A 22,606-nucleotide genomic window follows, 5' to 3' on the forward strand; every position below is an offset into this window, starting at 1 on the left:
TCACTCACTCTCTCTCTCACACACACACACACACACACACACACACACACACGGCTGTGGTGTGGGCTCGGTAGGGGAGAGACAATTACTCTCCCTTAATTAATCTCCCTATAGGGTCGTTCAAACAATATTCATTAATTAATCTTTGTAACGGTTTGGCTTTTTTCATGCACTCTAAGGTACTAAAATAGTACATGAGCACCTTGTAAAAAATGTAAAAAGCTGGTGTTGTTCTCCTACCTTATGTATGGGGGGGGTGCTGTATGCATAGTAGTATACATATACATATACACATAGTTCTGCATTTATATACATAAAACTTTGGGGAAAAAAGAACTGAATTTCTGAAACAAACATTTGGGTACAGTATCTTACTGAAACAGCTCCTAAGGAAGTTATCGGAAAGTTTTGTGTTTAAAAATCTGTCCCTTATATAAAGAGCTGGAGAACTGGTGGGGGGCAGTATCTTCGAGTCCACTTCTACACATTAGAAACACAGCCTGCGGAACTGCTTTAATGACAGCATTACACTGTTTGCGATTACAGATCTCTGGAGCTCCTGAAGAGATTTTTTAGGTGAAAGGGACGTGGACCCAGACCGCTGAGTCATGGTTTCTTTTGCATATGCGAACACACCAAACGAACTCAGACCCCAAAACAAACCTAGGTGGTGTCAGTTTGTAGTTCGTTTTGTGGTTCGATTAATTTGTTCATTGTGAAAACAAAACAGCCCCAGTCCGCTTTAGCTTTGCTTTATGGTGAAGACCTCGAGGCTCAGCGTCCACACAGCCACAGTCTTCAGCGCTTCAGCAGGTAAAACAGCCCAGGATTATTTATAAAGTTCTACTCAGGATAAAGTCTGTCAGTGATGTGAGACAGACAGGAGAGCTGACATAATAAAGTGGTAAGATGCAAGAGCTCGCGTGATTTTACGGTGTTAAAGGCCCGAGCTGGGCACGCTTTTCAGCTGCTTTCACGCTGACCGCTGAACGAATGAAAGTTTGCCGGGTGGAGCTTCAGTAAGGACCACGGCCAAAAATGCAGCCCACCCCGGCAGACCTGCAGGGCCATTTTTCCAATTTTGCGTGACACACTTCGGCCAATCATTTCAGCGTGGCCAATAGGAGAGCAGCAGGCAGGTCTGGTGGTTCTTCTCATCACCGGATTGGTCAGATTTGTCAGAGAACGCTGCCCACTTGGCGAGCACTACGCACTGTGGGCGCTGTGAAAGGGATCTGAGCTCTAATGGAGTTGTGGTCTGAGATTTCGGAGGACCAGAAAGAAATCTGAGTCCAGATATGGTTAGCTATAAATTGTGAAAACTCTCATAAAGTCCTAGCTGCTAAATGAGTTGTTGAAATGGTCTGTTCAGTCATAAATGTTGTCTTCCATGAGAAACTGACAGAGGATAACAACATCGTATCTGGTGCTCACCTGATAGTATCTGGTACTCACAACATAGTATCTGGTGCTTACTTGACAGTATTAGGTGCTCACCTGATAGTATCAGGTGCTTACTTGATAGTATTGTAATGTAAACAGTAACAACAGAGCAGTAATGAATTTTTACCATTGTATTCATAATAATAATAATAATAATAATAATAATACATGCTATAAATAATATTATGTTAAACTGGTGTTGTAGGCGGCACAATGGCATAGTGGGCAGCGCTGTCACGTTATAGCAATGACTACATTTCTGTCCATGTGCTGTAAATAATGATTAGAAATTAATCACTTGGTTTGATACAGTGTGGTGGAGTCTTGAATACATTTCTTGTCATGGCAAAACAGAGTGCCTGAAAATGTACTTTGTTAATGTTAGAACATTTACTATTATAAAAATACAGTATTTGAGATTTTATATTGGGGTTCTCCCCGATTCATTCAGTACAACCTAGTATGTATGCCCTGAGCATGTGCACTAGCCACAATAGTTTTTGATGCATTGCAGAACAATTGGTAATGTCTGATGACTGCAAGTGTGTTGAAAGAGTATTTAAAGAGTCAGAACTTGGTGAAATATTTGTCTTCCAATGATGCAAATGTAGTATGTGCTATTATCATTATATTTCCATCAGTTTAATATTGATTTTGAATTGAAGAACTAAACACCAGGCTGGACCTTTTTGTCTTTTTGGAAATTTATATACCAGTGGTGAAGACCATAGGGGAGAAAACAGCTTAAAAATAATTATTAACATTAGGCAGATGATTAGATTTGGCTGCGATATTAAATGGATATTTACTGTGCTGTGGCAGATATGTATATGAAAAAATATTGGATATTGTAATCAACCCAGAATTCCCATATTAGTGCATCCTTACCAAATACTGCACTACATGTACAATACTGAGCCATTTGGGATTCTGTTACAGACCCAGTCCTTCACCAGGGCTGGACCTTTTTCTCTGACACCAACTGCCCGTGAGGCTCCGGCACCAGGTGTTAGCAGGGCAAGATAGACTGGGGTCACAGCGCTCTCATCTGGTGACTTTGGAGCCTTGGGCCCTGTCCTGACCCAGCCTGGACAGGCAGCATTACACAGGATTGCATCTCCAGGACGCTCTGCCATCAGCCTTCTGGCCTGGATCCTGGTCAGACTGATTAGACCGATCTCTACCACTCTGTATTGGGCCTGCCTCTTTGGGAGTGGGCGCTGTCCTCAGCATCCTTCACAAAACGCTCCATCAACCTCACCAGTCCCTCTTCGGTTTTGTTGTCACTACACAAACGGGCTTGGAGGTCTGGGCTGCAGCATCCCAAGTGAAACCCATCATGCTGGAAATGTTCACCACTCTACCTGTGAAGAGCAAGAAAGGTGTAGAGTATAACAATAATAATAAATTGATGTCACAATAATTTGAACTGATTATGATCCTGTAAGAAATCATTCAATGAATCGTGTAATCTCAAAATTCACCACAGTTTGAAACAAATATATAAAAATGGGCTGCATAAAAACAACTGACATTGAAAAAGTTATTAATTATAAAAACAAATAAGTAAAAGAAATAAGCAATTTAGAAACATAAAATTTTACAGTAATTTTATTGTATATCCATAGTAAATCTAAACAAAAAGTAAATATTTTAAGCTGCTTTTTAATATAACTAACTAATATAAATGTCTTCTGGCAAGGACTTCTGGGAGCACAAAAACTAAAAGCAGTGTCACCACTTCTGTATGTTGAGTAAAAAGGTCTCAGTCCGGTCAATGAAAAAAATGATATTGCTAAATTAACCTATTTAAACATTTCTGCTAGTATCTGATCTAGCGGGTAGTCATGACTTACCACCTGGTTTGATGATGGGGAGGTTTGATGATTGCACAGGTCTCCGGCGGCAAAAAATTGGCCCGCAGAGTCATTCAGCTTGGGTCCCAAAGGGCGTTGTATCTGCCACTATCATGTACAAGCACACAGATGCCTTAACTTGTTAACCCTTAGAAGCAGCAGTTTCTCGTCTGTCCATCAGTAGGGAAACAATGGGTTGCTTGCCACATATTTTGGCTGTTACAGTGCTGTTATCTGTTACATTATCAGGTGTAATGTCTAGAAATATTATACTGAATTGTATTACTTTGAGGGTAGAGGTCCTTTACTTCTTTACCATCTCTCTAACTAAAAGAGATTTGATCTGAGATACCACAAAGTAAAATGTGAGATTCTGATGTTTGTTATTAATGTGAGATATGGGATCCCACCCAAAAATAAACAGTGTCATTAAAAAGAGGCAAAAGAGGAATGTAGTACTGTTTCTTCAAATAGGAGGGGATTGGCCTTTAGCATATGCTGATGGGTTGGTTGTAACAATTTTGGCGGGGGTGACTGTCATGTGTGGACCTTACGGCTGTGTTGGAAGACAATGTTCAAACTGTTCTTTGTGAGTTCAGATCAAGCAACATGTGGTGGTAGTGTGAGAGAAGATTGACTGACGGAGAGGGAGAACTCTGAGAACTTGGGCTGGTATTCTGGGCAGCTTTTACCTGTAGGCCAGACCCCCTTCCCCCAACAGCTCTCCTAGGACTGATGCAGTACTGAGAAACAGGGGGAGATGGCGTGGCGGTGAGGATTGCAAACACTTTATCATGGGAATAGAAGGTTAAGGATGTGTATTTATAGCGCTTTAGATTGGAACAAAGAGGGGATTCAGCCATGTCTCTCGCAACAAACTTCAGTTAGAATATAGCTACATTTAACCATGTGTTTATCCATCAATGTAGACAAAAACACAAATTTGAACTAGTAAAAAAATTAGTGAATTAAATAAATCTGTTCTATCTTAAATATTTTTGTTTATATCTCACCATTTGACAGACAAGGACTATTATGCTATGGGGTTGGTTGTCACAAATGCGCTGCATGTATTCTAATATAACTGAATCTATCGAAATCCAATCTTTCATCATACTGATGATTATTTATAGGTTGGGTCGATATCATTTGGTTTGTCAGATAAGAGAGTCAGAGTGAAAAGTTTGAAAACCAACCCCTGTTCCCAGTCCTACCTACAGCCCTGGTGAGCTCAGCTCCAACAGTTAATCATGGCCTTCAGGTGCTTCTGAATGTTAGAGCCAGGTTTGTTGGAGCTCAGCTCTCCAGGTTTGTTAGATCACCAGGATCAGGCTCCTCTGGTCTAACTGAACTGAACTGAACTGTAGTTGATGAGGACGTCCACCCCTCCGTACTGAGCTTTGAAGAAGTCCCGCGCTGTGCGGACGCTGGCCGGGTCAGTGATGTCCAGCTGGTGGAAGAGCGGTGACAGCCCCACCCCCTTCAGCCCCACCACCGCCGCCTGCCCCCGACCCACGTCCCGCGCCGTCAGGAACAGCTGATAACGGACGTTAGGCTAGGAAAGTGCTAGCTGGCTCTGCTGCAGGGACACAGTACGCAGAGAAACGTGCTGTATCTTATCCAAAGCAAACCGTAGTCAAAAGGCGTTAAGTCATTAAGTGGAAAACACTGACAGTGACTGGGTAATAATCAGTAACATGCCGTCTTTCTGCGCAGGCTGGGTTTAAGGCGTGATCGAGTTCATGGTATTCGATACCTATAACATCGTGATCGTCTGTTTCCTCGGAGAACTGAAAAACGTGCATTTACAGATCGGCGGTGACGCGGCCGAGCGTAGCTGACGCGCTTACGTCACCAGCGTGGACACATGGAGAGCGAGGCGCAGAGAGAACAGTATTAACGTTATTTTTTTTCATCAGAGTTGTGAAACGACTGTTTCCTGCAGCGGTATCAGTGCCAATGAGTGCCAGAAGATGTGAACAATAATTAGGCTCTGTTCGTTAGAGAACATATGAGCTGCCAAATCATTCATTAGCTAGCCTAGGTAACAGGTTAGCTGGCTGGCTGGCTGCCTCTTGTTTATGCCTCCGTCGTTTCCAGCGCGAGCGAGAAACATCACGCAAGACATAAACACGATGAAGAACAGTAATGGAAGAAGATCAAGGAAAAAAAGAAGGAGAAAGCGAGAAGATGCGTACAGTGGTAACGCTACGGTTTAGTTTAAGTGTTCTAACTGAAGTTGATGGCGTCAGTGTAGTAATTCGTCAGTGTAGTAATTCGTACTAACATTTTTTGGTGTCTCTTCAGTTACATTATCACACGAAGCCCCCTTTGTGAATCTAAGAAGGTGGCTTAAAAAGAAAGGCTTCAGTTCTCGGTCCTTGGTACCAGCCAGCTTCTCAGGTAAGAGAATAGCTGAGCTTGCTAAGCAGAGTTTGTGTAACAGCTGTAGTGAAGTAACGTGGTGGTTTGTTTTCTGTCTAGATATAGGAAGAGGACTAATGGCTACTAAACCCATTAAGGTCATTTCTCTGCCAAAATCAGTGTACAGTCTTTTTTCACATATACAAATATTAAATATAACTCAGTGCTTTGGTTTTATGTCCCTCTGTAGGCCAATGATTTGCTGATTTCCTTACCTGAGAGGTGCTTGTTGACTACAGACACAGTTCTGAAGAGTTACATGGGAGAATATATAAAGAGGTGATTATCTCTACGCCTTGTTCCTCAGTCGCATACACACTGTCTGATCATGATGATGATTTATAAGGGGCCGTTTTTGAGTTAAGCCCTTTCACGGTAATTAAAAAAAGATTAAACCTGAAAATTGATTTCTTATATTATACATTACTCATCATATTATAATTGATTTAAAACCGGGTTTTCAACCAATAGTCCTGGAGGACTGACTGCCCTGCACTCTTAGTGTTTTCTCTGCTCCCAACACACCTGATGCAATTAATCAGTTCATTAACAGCCCATTATTGAGTTAAAGTGGGTGTGTTGGAAAAGTAGGAAAAGCTCTAAAATGTGCAGGTTAGTGGGCCTCCAGAACCAGGGTTGAGAAACACTGATTTAAAAGACGGAACACTCATTTTCTATTTAAGCATAATTATTTTTGCCCTGATCTTTTGATTTCTGGCTATACCACCATGTGCTGGGGTGGAGAAATCAACATCACGTCACCCTTTAATAACCCTAACCTATAATTGAGCAAAATTGCCCTGCTAACTATAGAGACCCTTTTTGATACTGTGTTTCACTTGGAAATACCTCATGTTCCTGAAGGAAAATTGACTATTATTTGTCATTCATGTTGTTTTCAACTTGATCAGTATTCTAACAGATTATTCAATTCAACTTGACAGCGTATAGATGCATAGATTTATTTTTTTTTACTCATTTATATTGATCTATTACGGTTACGTCTTTTTTTTAGGATTTTTACCCCTGTAGTTTCAAGGCAGAAAAATTTTGAGTTTTGGGACATTTTTGCTTTGTGGTTATTTTGCTTATTATGTACAGCTGGTGAGAGAAAAGTGGGCAAATGTAAGTACAAAATTTAAATGAAAAGTAACTTGATAAACTAACACAGTTCCTCTGCCTCTTTCTATACAGGTGGCAGCCCCCTGTATCTCCTCTCGTGGCCCTCTGTTCGTTCCTTATTGCTGAGCGACACTTCGGGGATGCATCAGAATGGAGTCCTTACATTAAAGTCCTTCCTAAGTCTTACACATGCCCGGTGTACTTCTCAGATGATATCATGGAACTCTTGCCTTATGGTCTTCAAAAAAAGGCAGCGGATCAGCGAGAACAGTTCCAGGAGCTGTATTCTTCGTCGCAGCCATTCTTCTCATCCCTTCAGCCTCTTTTCACCCAGCCCATAGAGGACCTGTTTACCCAGGATGCATTTCGGTGGGCATGGAGCAGTGTAAATACACGTACTGTGTATATGGAGCATGTCCAGAGTGATTATCTCTCAAGAGAGAAGGATGTCTTGGCACTGGCACCGTATCTGGACCTACTGAATCATTGTCCTAAAATCCAGGTAAGGGGCTCATTCATGTCAGTTAAGGAGGAGCTCTTACCTGTTCATAGGTGTGTTAGAGCAGAGCAATCACTGAACGATTCGGTATCATGGTCCACCAGGAATGGATTTACCCAGCCTGTTTCTGTAAAGTTGTTTGAGAATTTGCATAAAGTGCATGACTTTGATGTCAGATTGCCAATATTTCAATTTTACAGTTACAGCGATGGCTGCCACAGTTCAGTGTATTTAGTCTGTAGAGTTGTAAAGAGTCACACATTTTTTATTCGATTCAGTCTCATTTCAGGACCTTTCTTGGTACAGCAAAAAGGAGTGTCCTAAATAATGTGCCTTATGTTAATATTAATGATTTCATTTTCATTTATTAGCGTTTAACACTGTAAAAGTACAGTATTTGAGAATTTAGACTGTACCATAGAGTTTTTCAGATCAGGGTGTTTACATCAAAACACTAAACAGTGCTAAATAAACTAAGCAGTGCATTGATCTAATGTGCTAACCACAAGTTAATGTTGGCCCCAAGCTAGTGTGCAAGCCACAGTACAATATAATACAATATAGTATGTATTATTGTTACACCCACAAGTGGTCCAAGTTTTAACAATGTATTTAAGTAAATTCATAAACCAGTGGTATAAACTATATGGGTGCACACTGTAGGTCAGTAGTTACTAACTGTAGCCCATCTACTGCTGCACAATTTGTCGCTCACCCTCTACTTCAGGGGTGTCCAGTATTACCTGCAAAAGGCTGGTGTATCAGAATTTTTCATCCCAACAAAGCAGGAGCACACTGTCTCAGCTGTTTGAAGATGGAGACTGATGGATTTAACCAGTTAAATCAGGTGTGCCTCTGCTTTGTTGGAATGAAAACCTGCAGCTACACTGGCTCTTTGCAGATGATATTGGACACCTCAAATCTACCTCATTCTCATGTACTAGGAAAAAGATCAGCTACTTTCTGGTTGTAAAGTGGCCAGTAAGTGTGCACCGTGTTTAGTTACTCCGGCAACATTGATGTGCTTGATACATTTGTACCAGCAACACTAAGATGCCACTGCTAGAGACTGTCACAGCACTGAATAGATGACTGTAGATACAGGATTGGTGTAGGGCTGGGCGATAATTAAAATATAATAATATAATGTAAAACGATAATTATCATGATACAACTTTTCCTTGATAGAGCGATAAGACATGTTGGATAAATATTCGACGTAATGCACCATACTCACGCTTCCACGTTCAGCGACAGCCCTGGTGGCGTTTTCTATTGCAAGGAAGCGACACTACTCTGCTGTCGCCAGGAGACACTGCATTTCCGAGTTTCTCTACGATTAGAGAAGGGGGCCACATGTAAGTCTTTAGCTATGGCTGAAACACAGTTATACATTCCCACTGTGAGTGGAGCGACCGGCGATCTGTTCTCCTGTGACCGAGTGTGAGTGAGGAGATCAGTGGTGTTGCTATTCTGGCTTAGAGTGTGAACTCACCTCTTCATGTACATCCTGACAAGCTTTAGCGGTGTTAAATCACAATCCTTACAACTAAAGCGGTGTTACAGAGCTCAAAAAGTCATATTTTAGTATTAGTGGATTCCCAAGCAAGTGAAAAGGTGTGTTCATGTCAGTTACAGCCCTCAAAAGCAGTTTAAACATATGTAAAAGGAGGACTCTGTCTGGTGTTTGATATATTGCGGTTCACCCTTCAAACTCCTACGGCAGTACAGAGAAACCCAGTCGTCTGCTAGCTGGTGTTTGAATACCGTGATGTGCTCTGACATGGCTGTGGCAGGACTAATGGTGCTAAGACGGTGTGATCCTTCGCTGACATGCCGAGCCAGCTGATGTTCGCTGTTCGTACTAAGTTGACGTTGTTGAGAAACTAAACAATTTAGCACTGTTGTTGGCCACTGGTTTAGCATTTGTAACGGGATAGCCAAGCACTCGTCACCAGACAGCTAAAAATAATCTCTTTTCTTTCTTAAATTATGACTCTACTACAAAAAACTGCGGCCGTGCTTTTACAGCTGATAAAACCAGCTCACCATACACTTTCTCCCACTGTCCCAGGACAGATATGTTCCACTGTTTGGTGAGTATTTGTCATATTACGACCATAAATGATGGTTTAAAACAGCAATTAACCACCCATGAGCAAAAATCAGCCTTCAAACTAGTAAAGAAATAATGAACTGACATTTATTGCGATATGTATCGACATCGAACGATATGAATATTGTTTATCATGATAACATTTTTGGCCATATCGCCCAGCTCTAGATTGGTATACCTAAAAACTGAAAATAATATATACATATTGGTGTGGCAATCCCAAGTGATGGCGACATCAGAAGGAGGGATTACAAAAATACTGGAGATTTACCAGGAATACGAAAAATTGGAGGATGAACCAGAGAGTGTGTGGAAGTTTAAAACCAAGGTAGTCTTATTGGTCACAGTAGCACTTGGGGTTGTAACACCTAACCTGGAACATCCTAGGAAAATTCCAGAAATTTAAAGAATAGTTAAAATGCTGTGCTGCACTTTCAAACTCTCAAGCCTTTTCTAAGAGGCGTCAAGTCTGATTTTTTTTTTTCTTTTTTCCTCCCTAAAAGGTTGAAGCAGGGTTCAATAAGCTGACTCGTTGCTATGAGATCAGAAGTATCCAAAGCTGTAGAAAATTCCAGCAAGCTTTCATCTGCTACGGTCCCCATGACAACCAACGACTCCTTTTGGAATATGGTTTTGTTGCCCCTGGCAACCAACACAGTGTGGTCTACGTAGATCTAGGTGAGGCTACCAAATAAATTATCTCTATATGCTGCTATATTCATGGAAATGAAACAGATGAAGGAATATATTGATTGGTCAGCGGTGTCTGAGATGTTTCTTTCATCCTTGGTTGTTTTCCTTAGGTATTCTGAAAGTGTGTCTGAACGAAGGAGACAAACAACTACAACAGAAGCTGCTGTTCCTGAAGGACAATGACTTTTTAAAGTTAGTTCATTAGACAGCTCAGTTATTTTATAGGTAGTTAAATCTCTCAATAGCAGGACAATAGTCAGTGCAAGTTGTAGAGTTTTAAACTGATGTTAATCAATGGGTGGGGAGATCTACTCTGTTACTTAATGTGACCTAAGTTGTGTGCTTTCTCTCTCTTGTAGAAACCTCACATTTGGAATAGATGGACCATCCTGGAGGCTGATGACTGTGCTTAAATTACTCTCACTAAAGCCAGAACAATAGTAAGATACATTTATATGGTCCACTAACATCATTCTGGCTGTCCCAGTCTGTGCCACCATACAGTACCTACTGAAAGCATCCATTTATCATTGCTGAAATCAAGGCTTACTCATAAATGTACCAACATGTTACATAAAACACAGTCAATGCTCTCTGCAGCTCCAGCTGGAAGAGTGTCCTTTTGGGGGCAGCAGTGAGTCAGGATACAGAGGAGTGGTGCATTCACAAGGCCCAAATGCTGTGCCAGCATCTCAGTGATGACAATATCAATGTACTGAAAAGGGTGAGCCTACTCCTTCACTGATTCTTAAAGGAATGGTTTGAGTAAAAAATGCTAATAGGGCTAATGAAATCACTCGAAATCAAACTTTTATTAAACTAAATCTGTTGGTAATAGCTTTTGTTCATTAATTAACACCGCTATGGGAACTAGTCATGTAATAGTGTTGTTTTATAAATCTATACAACAAACAAGTTTTAAAAATCAAGAAAGTAATAACTGCTTGCTATTGAAACGATACTGTGTCCTGTAATAGTGAGCTGTAGTGTTCTGTACAGTCATTTTGTAGTTTGAGTTGTCAGCAATAATTTTACTTGTTCCCTAATCCGTAAACACTATGTAGTAAATAAAGTTCAAAGGGAATTTCAATGATTTTTCAGAATGTCTGCCTATGTCAGTGGTTGAGGTGTAAACAAAGTCATTTAGAGTGGTTTGATGTAAAATGGTTAATTGCAGAAAATCTTACTTTCTTTACAGTTGTGCTGACAGGAACTGGAAGTCACAATGTGTACAACACAAATATATCTGTTTTATTGACTGCCCAAAACAACCAGTGAACCTACACATGTCTTTGGAGCTTTTATATGTGATGTTGATCTAAAGGTCTGAAAAAATATTTTTAGGGACAGTTTTGTCTAACAAAACACTGCATGCACTTGCATCAAACAATTAGCCTCGTCTTTCCAATCATTTCAGAGGAGACTGTTGTCCCCTAAGTTGTGAAAGTATTAATGGCATCTTTAAGTAAAGTCATGAACCAGTGGTATAGACCATGTGCATGTTGTACATTTTCATGCAACAGCTTTCTGTGAGATGTTTTTAGAGACATTAAACTCTTCAGACATCTGGTTCCTATCACCAACATTGTAAATATTTCCGACTCTGAAAGTTTCCTAGAATTTGGAATTCCCCTTCAATGAGCGAGCTGCTCTGAAACCTGTGCAAAAGGCAGTCACTAGTAGTGGATCCATGATTTCAATATGTAAACCTGAGATTTTGTAGTTCTGCCACTACATTTCTTGTTTATTTTCTAGTTAGCTCAGCTCAAAGATGGTGCAGACCAGGCCCAACTGGAACAGCTTGGCGTGGTTGAAGGCCTGAGACGAGAGGAGCGAGCGATTCTAGAACGCTCCAAAGAAGTTCTCCAAAGCCTTTTGCCACAATCATTGCCATGGCAACAGGACGGCATTCGGAACACAGAACGCTGATGGAGCCAAAGGATATTGTCACTAGTCATTTTCCTGCCAAGACATGGAGGATTTGGCCAAATCTGTGCAAAGGGGGACTTGGATATTTTTTGGGCTGCACAATAGGCCTGTACCCAGTTACCAAGTCTCAGAACCCAAGCTAGCAAGGCTGTGTCTAAAATAGACAAAGTGCTCTGCTTGATTTACAACCTTCGCTGCATGAATGGGGAACAACAAACTTCTGTGCTATGCAGCAGGAAGCCAGTTTGGAGACTTCTGTAGTGGGCAGGGGGACAGAATAAAAAGTAAAAATAGAAAAAGACAAGAAAGGCCTTATAGTGCTTCTCTTTGTGCAAGTGGCAGCTCTTTGCTGTAGGACAAGTGCTAGCTCTATCTAGGTTTTCAGTCAGATGCAGTATAGGCTAATGCTCTATAGAAGCTGTAAAGAGCTGTTGGAGATAACTGCAGTATTTTTCAAGAAATTATTTTCCTAGGTCTCTGTGGGCATGAAAATGTGGCATGATCATGCTGATCTAAGACCAGCTCTGTAGTTTATAACAAGTTTGGGAAAGACAAAAGCATATCAGTACACAGATAGTGTTTACGCAGCCTGAAATACACTGCAGGGCAAACCAGAGGACGATGTCAAAATGATTGAAGTACAAGCAGTGTTTTCAGTTTGTTAAAATGTTTAATCAGTTCAGTTTTATAATTTTTATACAATAGCAGAGTCACATCTCATTTTAGTGGGGCTCAAGTGAGGCTATAGAAATGTCACATATTTTGTAAAATTACATATAAATGTTTACCTAGACAATGTCTGATCTTTACCACAAACAAAGTAGTAAGTCAGTAGTAACCAATAAAAAAAATTAAATAGAAAAAGTACACGTCTGCAATCTATGAAAAATTAAAAAGTGATCATTGACATACCTTACATAGTGCAACACATACATATGCACATTACTGGCTGCTGAAAAAGTCAGTATACTCTTATGAAGTTGTTACCAAAGTCACTTTACTGTGAAAGGATGGAATTTGTAGTTCCAGAAACTTCTTCATTAAAGCTTCACCACTACCCGCTTTCGGAGTTGTCTTCTCTGCACCATCTCCATGGAAACAGTGGCTTCATACAAAGGCACAGGATTTTCTACAAGAGGCCTATCCCAAAAAAAAAAAAAAAAAAAATTAAGTCTTTACAGAATCTTCCAGCCCTCTCTTGGGACAGTGTATAAACATTTGGTTTTGTTCCTCGTCTTACCTGAAGGTCCCTGTTGCTAGCTTCTCAACCACATCTTTCATTATATCTGAGAGAGAGAGAACACTTAAGGCATATAACCCAGTTTAGCCAGGCTAACACATGTACAGTAGTGCAGTAAAGAGGCCATTCTAGCAGCCTCAGGACTGAAGGAAAACCTCCTCAGGCCTCAACAACACTCAGTGACTGATTTCCAGCCATATGCATACTGTAGGGTCTATGGTCCATTACCAACACACTGACTGAATTGTTTATTTATTTATTTTTTAAATATTTTTTTTTTTTACATAAAAGATTTTCTCTCTAACACTAACATCTAACAATGTTATGAATTAACTTGGACCTATAACAACTCTACTTTTAGTTAGAATAGGCACAATTAAAAGATATTTTGTACAATTAAGAAAACCCAAGATGTGATAAGAAATTTAGAGTATCCCTTAAATGCCACAACACCTCATTTAGCATGCTGGATTTAAGAATAATTACTAGCTGATGAGCTAATTGCAACATTACATTATAGTGTTTGAAATGGGAAACGCTAATCTCTGCAGGGCTGTGGTCCTCCTGGACCCACTTCATAGTTTTGACGCCCCTGCTTAGATCCATCTTAGACTGAAACTATAGTGTTCTTGTGTACAGTGAATACTCAGACAGGAAGAATGAACTTAACAGGCTGCAGTACATACTTCTTTCTCTTCTGTGTAATCTGTACTTGGCACCGTGTTGCAATGGTAACCTCTGGAGTCTAACATATAGTACGGAACACAATAGAAAGCAATGAGTAAGAAAGATCAACAGAGTAGTTTTAAAGTGTTATTTAAGCAATGTTGGCACTGACTCCCCATAGTTATTGTAGATAAGGGTGTGAAAAACTTTTCTAATTCAACTCACCATCAGCTGATGAGTTGAATCGGGTATGTTAAACGAGGTAAAATGCTAAAGTCTGTCAGGTAGTGGCCCAGCAGCTAAGCCATTCTTCCTGCGAGGAGTTTGAGGCCAATACTCTGGTGGACTCCTAACCATTGGTTGTTGTTGCATCGTCAAGATTGGAACTTGGGCCCCAGTGATAGGATGCAAGCCTCTTAGCTACTTACTATGGAATCCTCCATTGTTTTTAACATCTGACTGACACAAATGGAATAACAAGATGAAACCAGTTTGGCCATTTAAAAAGGATACGAAGATATCTGCCCTGTCTGGCCCTGGATGCTTCCCATACCTCCTCATTTAGAAAAGAGACAGAGGCTGCCTTCAGAAACAGATTGCGACTGTCTGGAGGATCAAGCTGAGGGCAAACAGCAATAGAAGGATTACTGAAAAATCACCAAGTCAACAAACTTTAACTTTGTTAAATGTCTTATTTTATTTGGATTCCATATAACTGCCAAAGACAGAGCAATTTGGATTTATTAATATCAAAACAACCAGAGGTACAGCTAGTCACTCACTTGCAAGTTGTCTTCTGTGGTGACCCAGTGACCACCGACCCCAAGAAGACTGATGATATCATGTTTGTATGGGAGATGTTTCTTGACCTCTGATTCCTCTTCATAGAGCCGCACTGGTTGGAGGTGAATTATTCAAATTAATAAAAGCAGACTGCAAATAAAAATTTCAAAGTAATGCATGCCACATAATGTAACTGCAATACTAGTATTTTCTGCATACTGTGCATTCTGTCCCAAATAAGCCAAGTTCTTTGAGTCTTACCTCCTGTATCAATGACTATGTCCACTCCAAGCCCGCCGGTCTCTTCTAGGCAGGAGTCTACCAGGTCCACTTTTGAGTCCCAGACTCCAATCACCCTGGCTGAAAAAAAAACCAAGCAACATGCCTGGCCTAAATCCAGCTAACACTCATATACCCCACTGCAAATAATCATTATCATCATTTTAGCACTTAAAATCAGAGCCATTAAACAGCTCTTTTACACCTGCTAAGATTATTAGGTTCATGAAAATGTCAGACACACCATAAAACACTCACCTACAAGCGATTCAAGCACACCTTTGCAAGTGCCAGGAATCAGAATGAAAAAGAGGAGGAACAGATGCACAGAAAAATACGAAGAGGAGAAGACACAGAGTGATGAGTGAAAGTAAGAAGGAAGTCACAGGCAGTGCCAGTTACTAGAAGACTGGAGTGCCACTTGTTCTGGCAACACCTTAATGTAAGATCATATATACAAGAGTGCCATGCAGTGGACGGCATAATAAAACTAAATTGAAAACTTCGGAGTTTGGTTTTGCTTTAAGTTGAAACTGATTTTTACAGTTAAGTAGTTGCAAATATTCTCTCTTATCTTATAATCATTTCCTACTTCAATGGACATGTGAAACGGCGAACGTTTAGAAACACTTACCCACACTTGGCCGGAGCTGTTCTAGAAACTTTTGGTCTTCCAAGGACACGGCGGTAGCCAGGACTTTCACCCCATGGTAGTGGGCTAACTGAATGGCCAGCAGTCCAAATGGCTACAAGCATAACACAAATTAAGAGATCCGTGGGTAAGAAAATGTGCAAAGATAGTATATTGAATATGCATAGCTTAGATTTTCCCTTAGATGCTAAATAGTGCATAAAGTGAACAAAAAAGACAATGAAACTGTTAACCATATATTATAATGGTTCCAGCTATATGGTAGTCCTTTATTAATCAGCTGACTAGCACTGGTACATTTAGGTTTATTAATATGCACTTACTCAGATAAATAAAAAAAATAAGTAAAATAATTTGATATCCACACCATTATTTACTTTAGTGACTCCTGTTTACTCTGTGTCTAAATGCATCTGTTCCAGTCTTACAAAACAGTACTTGAATTTACTAAAGTGCTCTCCTCCTTGGATCTTTCATTTGTTACTTTTTAAGTTATATTTAATTTTAATTAATTATTTAATAACAAATCTAATAGCTACTATGCAGTACCCCCTGAATAGTAAGCCTTGACATTAATAACAATATGTGAATAACAAGCCTGTAGTTTGTAATAGCAGCTCTGTTAATACTAGTTGTAACAAGCGTAGGGGTGTTAACAGAGGTACATACACTTGCCCCATCCAGCACAAGCAGTGTGTGTCCCACGGCCATCCGGGCCAGAGTGTGCAGAGCTGTGTAAGCCCTGAGAGCATCCTTAATCGCTCCAGCAGCTTCAAACCAGCTCACCTTCTCAGGCTTCTGAACTGTCAACACATACAGACATAAAATGTGCAAAAAAAAAAAACACAAACAAAAAAAAAACTGAGCACAAACATCCCAACGCCGTTGGGCACACATACCAAAGCACATTACAGTCAAAAACTTTGTGTTTAAATTCTGTACTCACTGTATTATCATTTTAAAATCATAAGTGACATTAATTTGTGGAAATTACCTAAATTATATTCATCTATGAGGACAACATCACAGAGACCAGACATTTCTGCATCCAGGGGAAGGATTCCTGAAAATAAATGCAAAGAGAATTCACATCTCACGCTTTTCAGCCTTGCCATGTCTCCAAAACTTTCCAATTATACAGTTCCTACCTACAACTTCATCATCGGGCTGGAAAAAGGTCACTTTGGGCCCAACTAAAAAGATGAATAGTTGAAAAGTTAAAGTTGTTAGAACAAGAATAGAACACCAAAAGAAAAGGACTAAAACAGTGTGCATGCATCTGTCCAAATGCATCACTGTAGCATTCCAAACTATAATAGGTATGAAAGAACACTCAAAGGCTGAACAGGCATAACATCACAAAAATAATGAATTAAAAACTGCTGTTTTTGCATCTTAGTTCAGCCATATGGGTTGTACTGATTGGGGGGTGAATGGTATCTTTTGAAACTTTAAATATGTTGTAGCAGCATGTCAGTATGACACTCACAGCAGAGGTCACTACTAAAAAAACAGGCCTGGAAATTATGAATTGCAGCGCAGAATGTTCTGGCATACAAAAAGAAAACAAAAGTTCAATTCTACCTACTGAGTTCACAGCAGTTAGCAATCATTTTTGGAAAGGTGCCAGCTTAAATTTACCAAATTTGTTTCAATTATCTCAATTATGTAAATGCACTGATTCACCAAAAAATTACAGAAACACACATGGAATATCTGTCAGCTTGTTCACACCACAAAATATAACAGAGCTCTTCAAACATGGACCTTGATTACAGTTTCTGGTCCTGGATTTTGTAATCACTGTTAGGTATTTGAATTGTGGGTGCAAAATGATGATCCACATAGTGTCATACCTACCAGTGATTATAAAATCCAGAACTAGAAACTAGATTCAAGGTCTACATTTGAAGACCTCTGCAATAATAGGTTTATAAGGGTCTTTGCAGTTGCAGCTTTATGTGATATCGGTATTACAAAAGCCAATATCACGATAATCATTAACAAATGATACATCTAACAACACACTGGGCAGCCCGTAGTCACTAAAGATGAGAAGGTCATAAAATGCAACCTTGGAGTACAACTCCTGCAATCTCCCTTCCAACAGGGATGTGCTCTCTCTGCAGCTTCAAATCCTCACACAACTGCAAAACAGACAGAGATTTGTTTGTGCTTGACTGGTGTTATGGCATCAACACTGAAATCTGGGGCAAAGATAGTCACACCACAAGGTTCTTTGCAAAATGAACATGCAGCTGAGCTGGCTAAGCAAATGCTCACCTTTATGTCAACAGGACTCAACGCACAGCCCTTTACTTGAACTTTGACTTGATGGTTTCCAATAGTTGTAGGCACACTCTGTTCATAAAAACATGACAAAGTGGAGAATATTTTAATTTTTAAGGTTTTAGCTAAATGAATAAAATCATTTTAATATGAATGCCTTGTAAAATATGTGTAAAAAATAATCGTTAGGAAGTTGTTGAAAACAAATAAAGAAGTTCTAAGTGTGTCCAGAATGGTAGACAGAGCTGTACATGAATCTAAAATGACTGAGAAAGCTGTATAACATCAAGAAAGAAGTTTGAATGACATAAACACTTGAATAACTTCTTCTTGTTACCCTAACACTTGAATGTAGTAAACATCTAAACAAATATCTCTGTCTAGCTTATATTTTAATTTATACTCTAAATGTTATTATTGATTATAAAATCGTTGATTAGCAATTAATCCAAGCTTTTATATTGTGCCGTATGAAAGACTTTACAAGCTACAATAATGCCTATTAACTCACCGTCTCCTGTATAATAAACTTCACCTCCCCAGCTTCACTCAGCTTGCAATATAGTCCTTTCATGTTGTCTTACCTGCAAAAGTTTGACATGATACATAAAAAAAAATGCATTTATCCAATAATCATATTGGATTCAATAATAATGTGCTGTCCAAAATCAGTTGTAGGTGTCCAACTGTGTGCAGAACCTTTCCTCTAAGGGTGCTTAAACCATACCAGCATAATGCCCCCCACAGCAAAACAGGCGGAACACATCCTGCACTTTCATTCTCATCGCCTGACGAACAATCACTCTTTCTCCCTTACATATCACAATATGCACTAGCATCACAGTCACTGAACGTGCACCTTCACACACAGTACTCAGCCCTGTTTACTGGTGTCTTTCCCCCAACCTAAAAAAGGTGTCACTGTCTTTATGACTTTGTGTAATGAAACTTTGTTAAAAGTCACTTAGCTCTTTCCCTCTTGCCATGTTGATCCAAAATCAAGGCCAACTGGACCTGCTCAGCAGCTTCATACATGACGCAGAGCAGGGTACTACTTCAAGGATTCTTTGGTAAAGGCGACGGTTCTATTTAGAGCCACGAGCCACTTCATGCTTAAATGGTTCTTTGCATGGTGAAATGGTTCTTCCGATTGGTGGGGAACAGGCTGCATATGGTTCTACACAGAACCTTTCTGAAATTTTGAAAAAGGGTTCTTCTCTTGTGACAAGCTTGACGCCATGAAGACAGAAGAATCCTTTTGAGGGTTAATCATATACAACACATTCTCCTTCTGTAGAACCATTTCACCATGCAGAGATCCGTTTAAGCATAAAATGGCTTAATTTAAGATTAAACGGTTCTACGTAGAACCACTTACTCTACTAAAGAACCCTCGAAGAGGCTTTTGAAAGAGTATCACAGCTGTGTGGAAGCATCTGCACTCGCATTGTTTCTCCACTCACTTCTTCAGGTTTTCACTTTAATCTGTCACCCATCTGTATGCCACCCGCACATCTTCTCCTATTAGACACGCTCGTCATTTGACTTAAGGCGTCTGATCCTGCTTTGCAGTCAATACCTGGTCATCTTCCCTGCATAGCGCCAAAAGAGTTAAGCTAGCTAGCGCGCTAACTAAGAGAGCGAGGGTCACGCATGAGAGCAGAACAAATGTTAAGCGTTGTCGTCCGAATGGCACGTAGTCAACAGCTCAGTAAACACCACCTTTACGCCGTTCACTTTAAAATATATCGGTACCTTTAGGCTGTGTATTTATATCCTCTTCTTCGTATTGCCGGTTATCACCGCTGCAGCCGGATCAAAACAATGACGTCGTCGGCTCCGTCTCGCGTTAACTCCGTACTTCTCGCGTTACGTCGTGATCCCACCGTTGCGTAGCAAAGGCAGTCCGAGGGAGAGAGCGGGGAGTAGAAAAATAAAAAAGAGACATTTCATCCATTTCAAAAGGACTCCCGCTTTTCATCCTCTGTCCTTTCTAGTTCATTCCTACGAAAAAGTAGCCCAAATATGGAAAACGAACGATGAGGTAAGAGAAATGTGCGCCCGGTATTGTTTTTCTCTCACACAAGCTTGTCCTCTTTGACAAGCGCCTGCCTGCACCGTCGTCGTTGTGGTGGGGAGAAAATGTGCAGCTAACCGCGGCTAGCTGAGCCCAGCTAAGAGCTCCCACAGCTTCTCATTCATTACTGCACCCCGTACACAGACATTGAGATAAAACAGCTGCAACCCGAGGCGCACATGTGCCTGTTTGCCTCACTGAAACGCTCCTCTGAGTTACATAATGATAAAAAGGCGTAATATTGATGTTGACGCTGACGGTTAAATCCTTTCATGAGTAAGCCGCGTTAGCTTAGTCTGAGTAGCTTAGTTACAAGACTGCTAACGATGGCTAGGCGTGTTTGTTATAGAGACGTGCTTACATTTCTTTATTTTTTGCTGTTTCCGCTGGTAAATATCGCTGTGTGACGCTGTGAAATATGTTTGTGCTGCTTTGGACATGGTAGGGAGGCTTACAGTAGCTAGTTATCAGCTGTAGCAGGCTAGGTTAAGCTAGCTCCGGTGTTATTCGTCCGTAATGCCGCAGAATCTAACGTTACTGGCGTTAGGTTAACGTTAGCCAAACGTTTCATGAAGCGCATTATGCTTCCATTATATTAACCATTGTCGAGTCACTGCTGCTTCATGCATCTAGCTGTCAAGACTGGGTATAGGGTCTTGCTGCCCTGGAGGAAAGTGTAAGTCAGGCGATTTTGTCCGCTGCTGACAATACGAGTTAAGGCATGCGGTTGAGTGGCATAGAGATACGACCCCCCATCGCCCCCCGCCCCTGTGCGGAATTAAACTTTTAAATACTTTTGTTTTGTGCATCCCGATAAGCCTGTTTTTTCCTCTTTCACTTCCTGTGAAGTGCCTGTAAAGCAACGAGTCATCCTGATCCGTATGAAGGTTGGGACAGTGGCAGTTTATTGGTCCACACCCCATGGATATGCTGTATGTCCAAAAGTATTCAGACGCTCGTTGGATTCTCCTACTTTAAGGTACATTGCTGACACAGTTGTTCCGTTGTTTGCACACAGCTTTCATAATCATTGACAAGAGTCGGACGCTCTGGAGCAGCCACACATGAACCTAAGGTCACTGTGGCCTATGCCAGTTGTTGGTTAGAGGGGTGTAAATCCAGCAGCACTGGGCTGTGGAGCAGTGGGACTGTGTTTTCTAGAGTGGTTAGGTACCATCTGAATATCTTTAGGACGAGTTGGAGTGACGTTTATGACCCAGATTTAATCGTCCATCATTAGTACCTGACCTTACTAATGCTCTTGTGGCTGAAAGTAATCAAATCCTCACAGCAATGTTTTAACATCTAGTGTACAAACTAGAGGCTGTTACTTAAGCAAAGGGGAAACATACTCCCTTTAATCCCTTGATTTCAGAAGAAATGGATGAGCAGGTGTCCACAAACTTTGGGACATATACTGTATGTACACTGGGTCACTGCCACAAGCCCAGGAATGTGTGCAGTTTTTTTTGGAAGTTGTTCTGGTGCTGTTTAATTTGATTATAACTGTGGTGAGACAGTTTGAAGCCCCTCTCTGTGGGCTTGGGAGTCCATGGAAGAGCTACTTGACCATGGAAGAATCTGTCGGATTATCGCTGAACGACACAAGAAAAGCACACCCCCCCCCTCTCTCTCCCTCTCTCTCTCTGCCGCTTTTAGTTTTTCATCTCTCTTCTTCTGTCTTTTTCCCTGCTACCCCCTCCCTCTTTCTGTTTTTGTCAGTTTCTTGTCTTTTAGTCATCATGGTTTCTCTCTCTCTTTCTAGTTTTCCCATTGCCTCTCACTCGGCCCCATCTTTCTCTGCCTCAGTAAATCTGTAGGCCCTCACTCACTGTCTTCTCTCTCTTCCCTTTTTCTCTCACTGTCTTTCTCGTCTCTAACTGTTTCACTGTCTCTCCTCTGTCATTGTCTCTCTCTCTCTCGCACATTCTCATTTTTGCTCCCATCCCCCGGCCCATCTCAGGTATTATTCAGTAGAGATTTAGTCTGGAGGAATAGATAAAGCAGCCCTGTCTCAGTGGGATGGATGATAGGCCGTGTGTTTTCTTTTTCTGAGTCTGGGCCTTTGTCCACCTCTGCTGTCTGCACTGTGCGTCCTGTATTGCTCTGGTTAAACCTCGTCCTCTGTCTGAGGTCTTTGGCTCTGAGACAGCGTTAGTGGTGCTGATTGTTTCAGCAGAACGAAAGAAAGACAGTGAGGTTTAAGCTGCTTCAAAGACTAATATATATGTGGCGTGTAGGGGCGTAATGATTCACAGAATTCATAATTTGATTCAGAATGATACAATGATGTTTCAGTTAAATTTCTTGATACAACAAAATAATTTGGGACAGACAATGTTAATATAATCAGGTTTTTTTTTGTTTTGTTTTTGTTTTGAGTGTTCATAAGCCATTAGTCGTTGGCCGTGAGCTAATGCACTCACCATATTACAGAGATACAGCACAGTACGAATGTGACATGCCCGTACTCCCATGTCATGGTTGAATGGGCTCATTTGCGTTGGGACTTGAGGCTTGCTTTTCTTTCTCATCTGT

General features: G+C 40.7%; 3 protein-coding genes and 1 pseudogene across 9 annotated transcripts in view; 2 read left to right on the forward strand and 2 right to left on the reverse strand.

Moving 5' to 3' along the window:
* Positions 1-1,988: 1,988 nt before the first annotated feature.
* Positions 1,989-5,104, reverse strand: LOC108428178 (annotated as a pseudogene).
* On the forward strand, positions 4,854-13,139 carry setd4 (SET domain containing 4). Of its 2 annotated transcripts, none has more exons than XM_017699015.2 (10): positions 4,854-5,501; positions 5,607-5,702; positions 5,784-5,821; positions 5,914-6,002; positions 6,918-7,347; positions 9,964-10,138; positions 10,264-10,345; positions 10,513-10,593; positions 10,754-10,877; positions 11,352-11,736. In XM_017699015.2, the coding sequence occupies exons 1-10, from the start codon at positions 5,381-5,383 to the stop codon at positions 11,358-11,360; spliced, it is 1,245 nt and encodes a 414-aa protein (XP_017554504.1). In that variant the 5' UTR covers positions 4,854-5,380; the 3' UTR covers positions 11,361-11,736. The 2 variants fall into 2 exon arrangements, with proteins under 2 accessions (XP_017554504.1, XP_017554503.1); XM_017699014.2 differs by lacking the exon at positions 11,352-11,736 and adding an exon at positions 11,909-13,139 and having other exon boundaries at positions 4,856-5,501.
* cryzl1 (crystallin, zeta (quinone reductase)-like 1) lies at positions 12,561-19,880 on the reverse strand. 3 transcript variants are annotated; one of them, XM_017699016.2, is made up of 14 exons: positions 19,747-19,879; positions 18,503-18,575; positions 17,986-18,063; positions 17,777-17,849; positions 16,851-16,895; positions 16,697-16,765; positions 16,372-16,505; positions 15,685-15,796; positions 15,309-15,329; positions 15,033-15,131; positions 14,771-14,883; positions 14,502-14,607; positions 13,323-13,368; positions 12,561-13,222 (listed from the first exon to the last, which is right to left on the reverse strand). In XM_017699016.2, the coding sequence occupies exons 2-14, from the start codon at positions 18,563-18,565 to the stop codon at positions 13,123-13,125; spliced, it is 1,059 nt and encodes a 352-aa protein (XP_017554505.1). In that variant the 5' UTR covers positions 18,566-18,575; positions 19,747-19,879; the 3' UTR covers positions 12,561-13,122. The 3 variants fall into 3 exon arrangements, with proteins under 3 accessions (XP_017554505.1, XP_037399140.1, XP_017554506.1); XM_037543243.1 differs by lacking the exon at positions 19,747-19,879 and adding an exon at positions 19,455-19,652; XM_017699017.2 differs by lacking the exon at positions 15,309-15,329 and having other exon boundaries at positions 19,747-19,880.
* A 3-nt stretch (positions 19,881-19,883) lies between these two features.
* Positions 19,884-22,606, forward strand: part of itsn1 (intersectin 1 (SH3 domain protein)) — a 73,183-nt gene continuing 70,460 nt past the window's right edge. For 2 of the 4 annotated variants that reach the window (XM_017699008.2, XM_017699010.2), the window contains exon 1: positions 19,884-20,035. The gene's annotated coding sequence lies outside the window, so the exon portion shown is untranslated. Of the gene's footprint in view, positions 20,036-20,917; positions 21,048-22,606 lie in introns of all 4 variants that reach the window. The other 2 variants (XM_017699009.2, XM_037543242.1) reach the window with 2 other exon arrangements.

The sequence above is a fragment of the Pygocentrus nattereri genome, chromosome 12, assembly GCF_015220715.1.
Source record: "Pygocentrus nattereri isolate fPygNat1 chromosome 12, fPygNat1.pri, whole genome shotgun sequence".
NCBI lineage: Eukaryota > Metazoa > Chordata > Actinopteri > Characiformes > Serrasalmidae > Pygocentrus > Pygocentrus nattereri.

Excerpts from the sequence above, each read along its gene's own strand:
- setd4 (XM_017699014.2), top strand. The coding sequence starts at position 5,381 with ATGCCTCCGTCGTTTCCAGCGCGAGCGAGAAACATCACGCAAGACATA. Across the intron at positions 7,348-9,963 it reads ATCATTGTCCTAAAATCCAG|GTTGAAGCAGGGTTCAATAA; the intron begins GTAAGGGGCTCA and ends CCTCCCTAAAAG. Across the intron at positions 10,878-11,908 it reads ATATCAATGTACTGAAAAGG|TTAGCTCAGCTCAAAGATGG; the intron begins GTGAGCCTACTC and ends TTTATTTTCTAG.
- cryzl1 (XM_017699016.2), bottom strand. The coding sequence starts at position 18,565 with ATGAAAGGACTATATTGCAAGCTGAGTGAAGCTGGGGAGGTGAAGTTT. Across the intron at positions 14,608-14,770 it reads CCACAGAAGACAACTTGCAA|CTTGATCCTCCAGACAGTCG; the intron begins GTGAGTGACTAG and ends GTTTGCCCTCAG. Across the intron at positions 13,223-13,322 it reads CTAGCAACAGGGACCTTCAG|GCCTCTTGTAGAAAATCCTG; the intron begins GTAAGACGAGGA and ends TTTTTGGGATAG.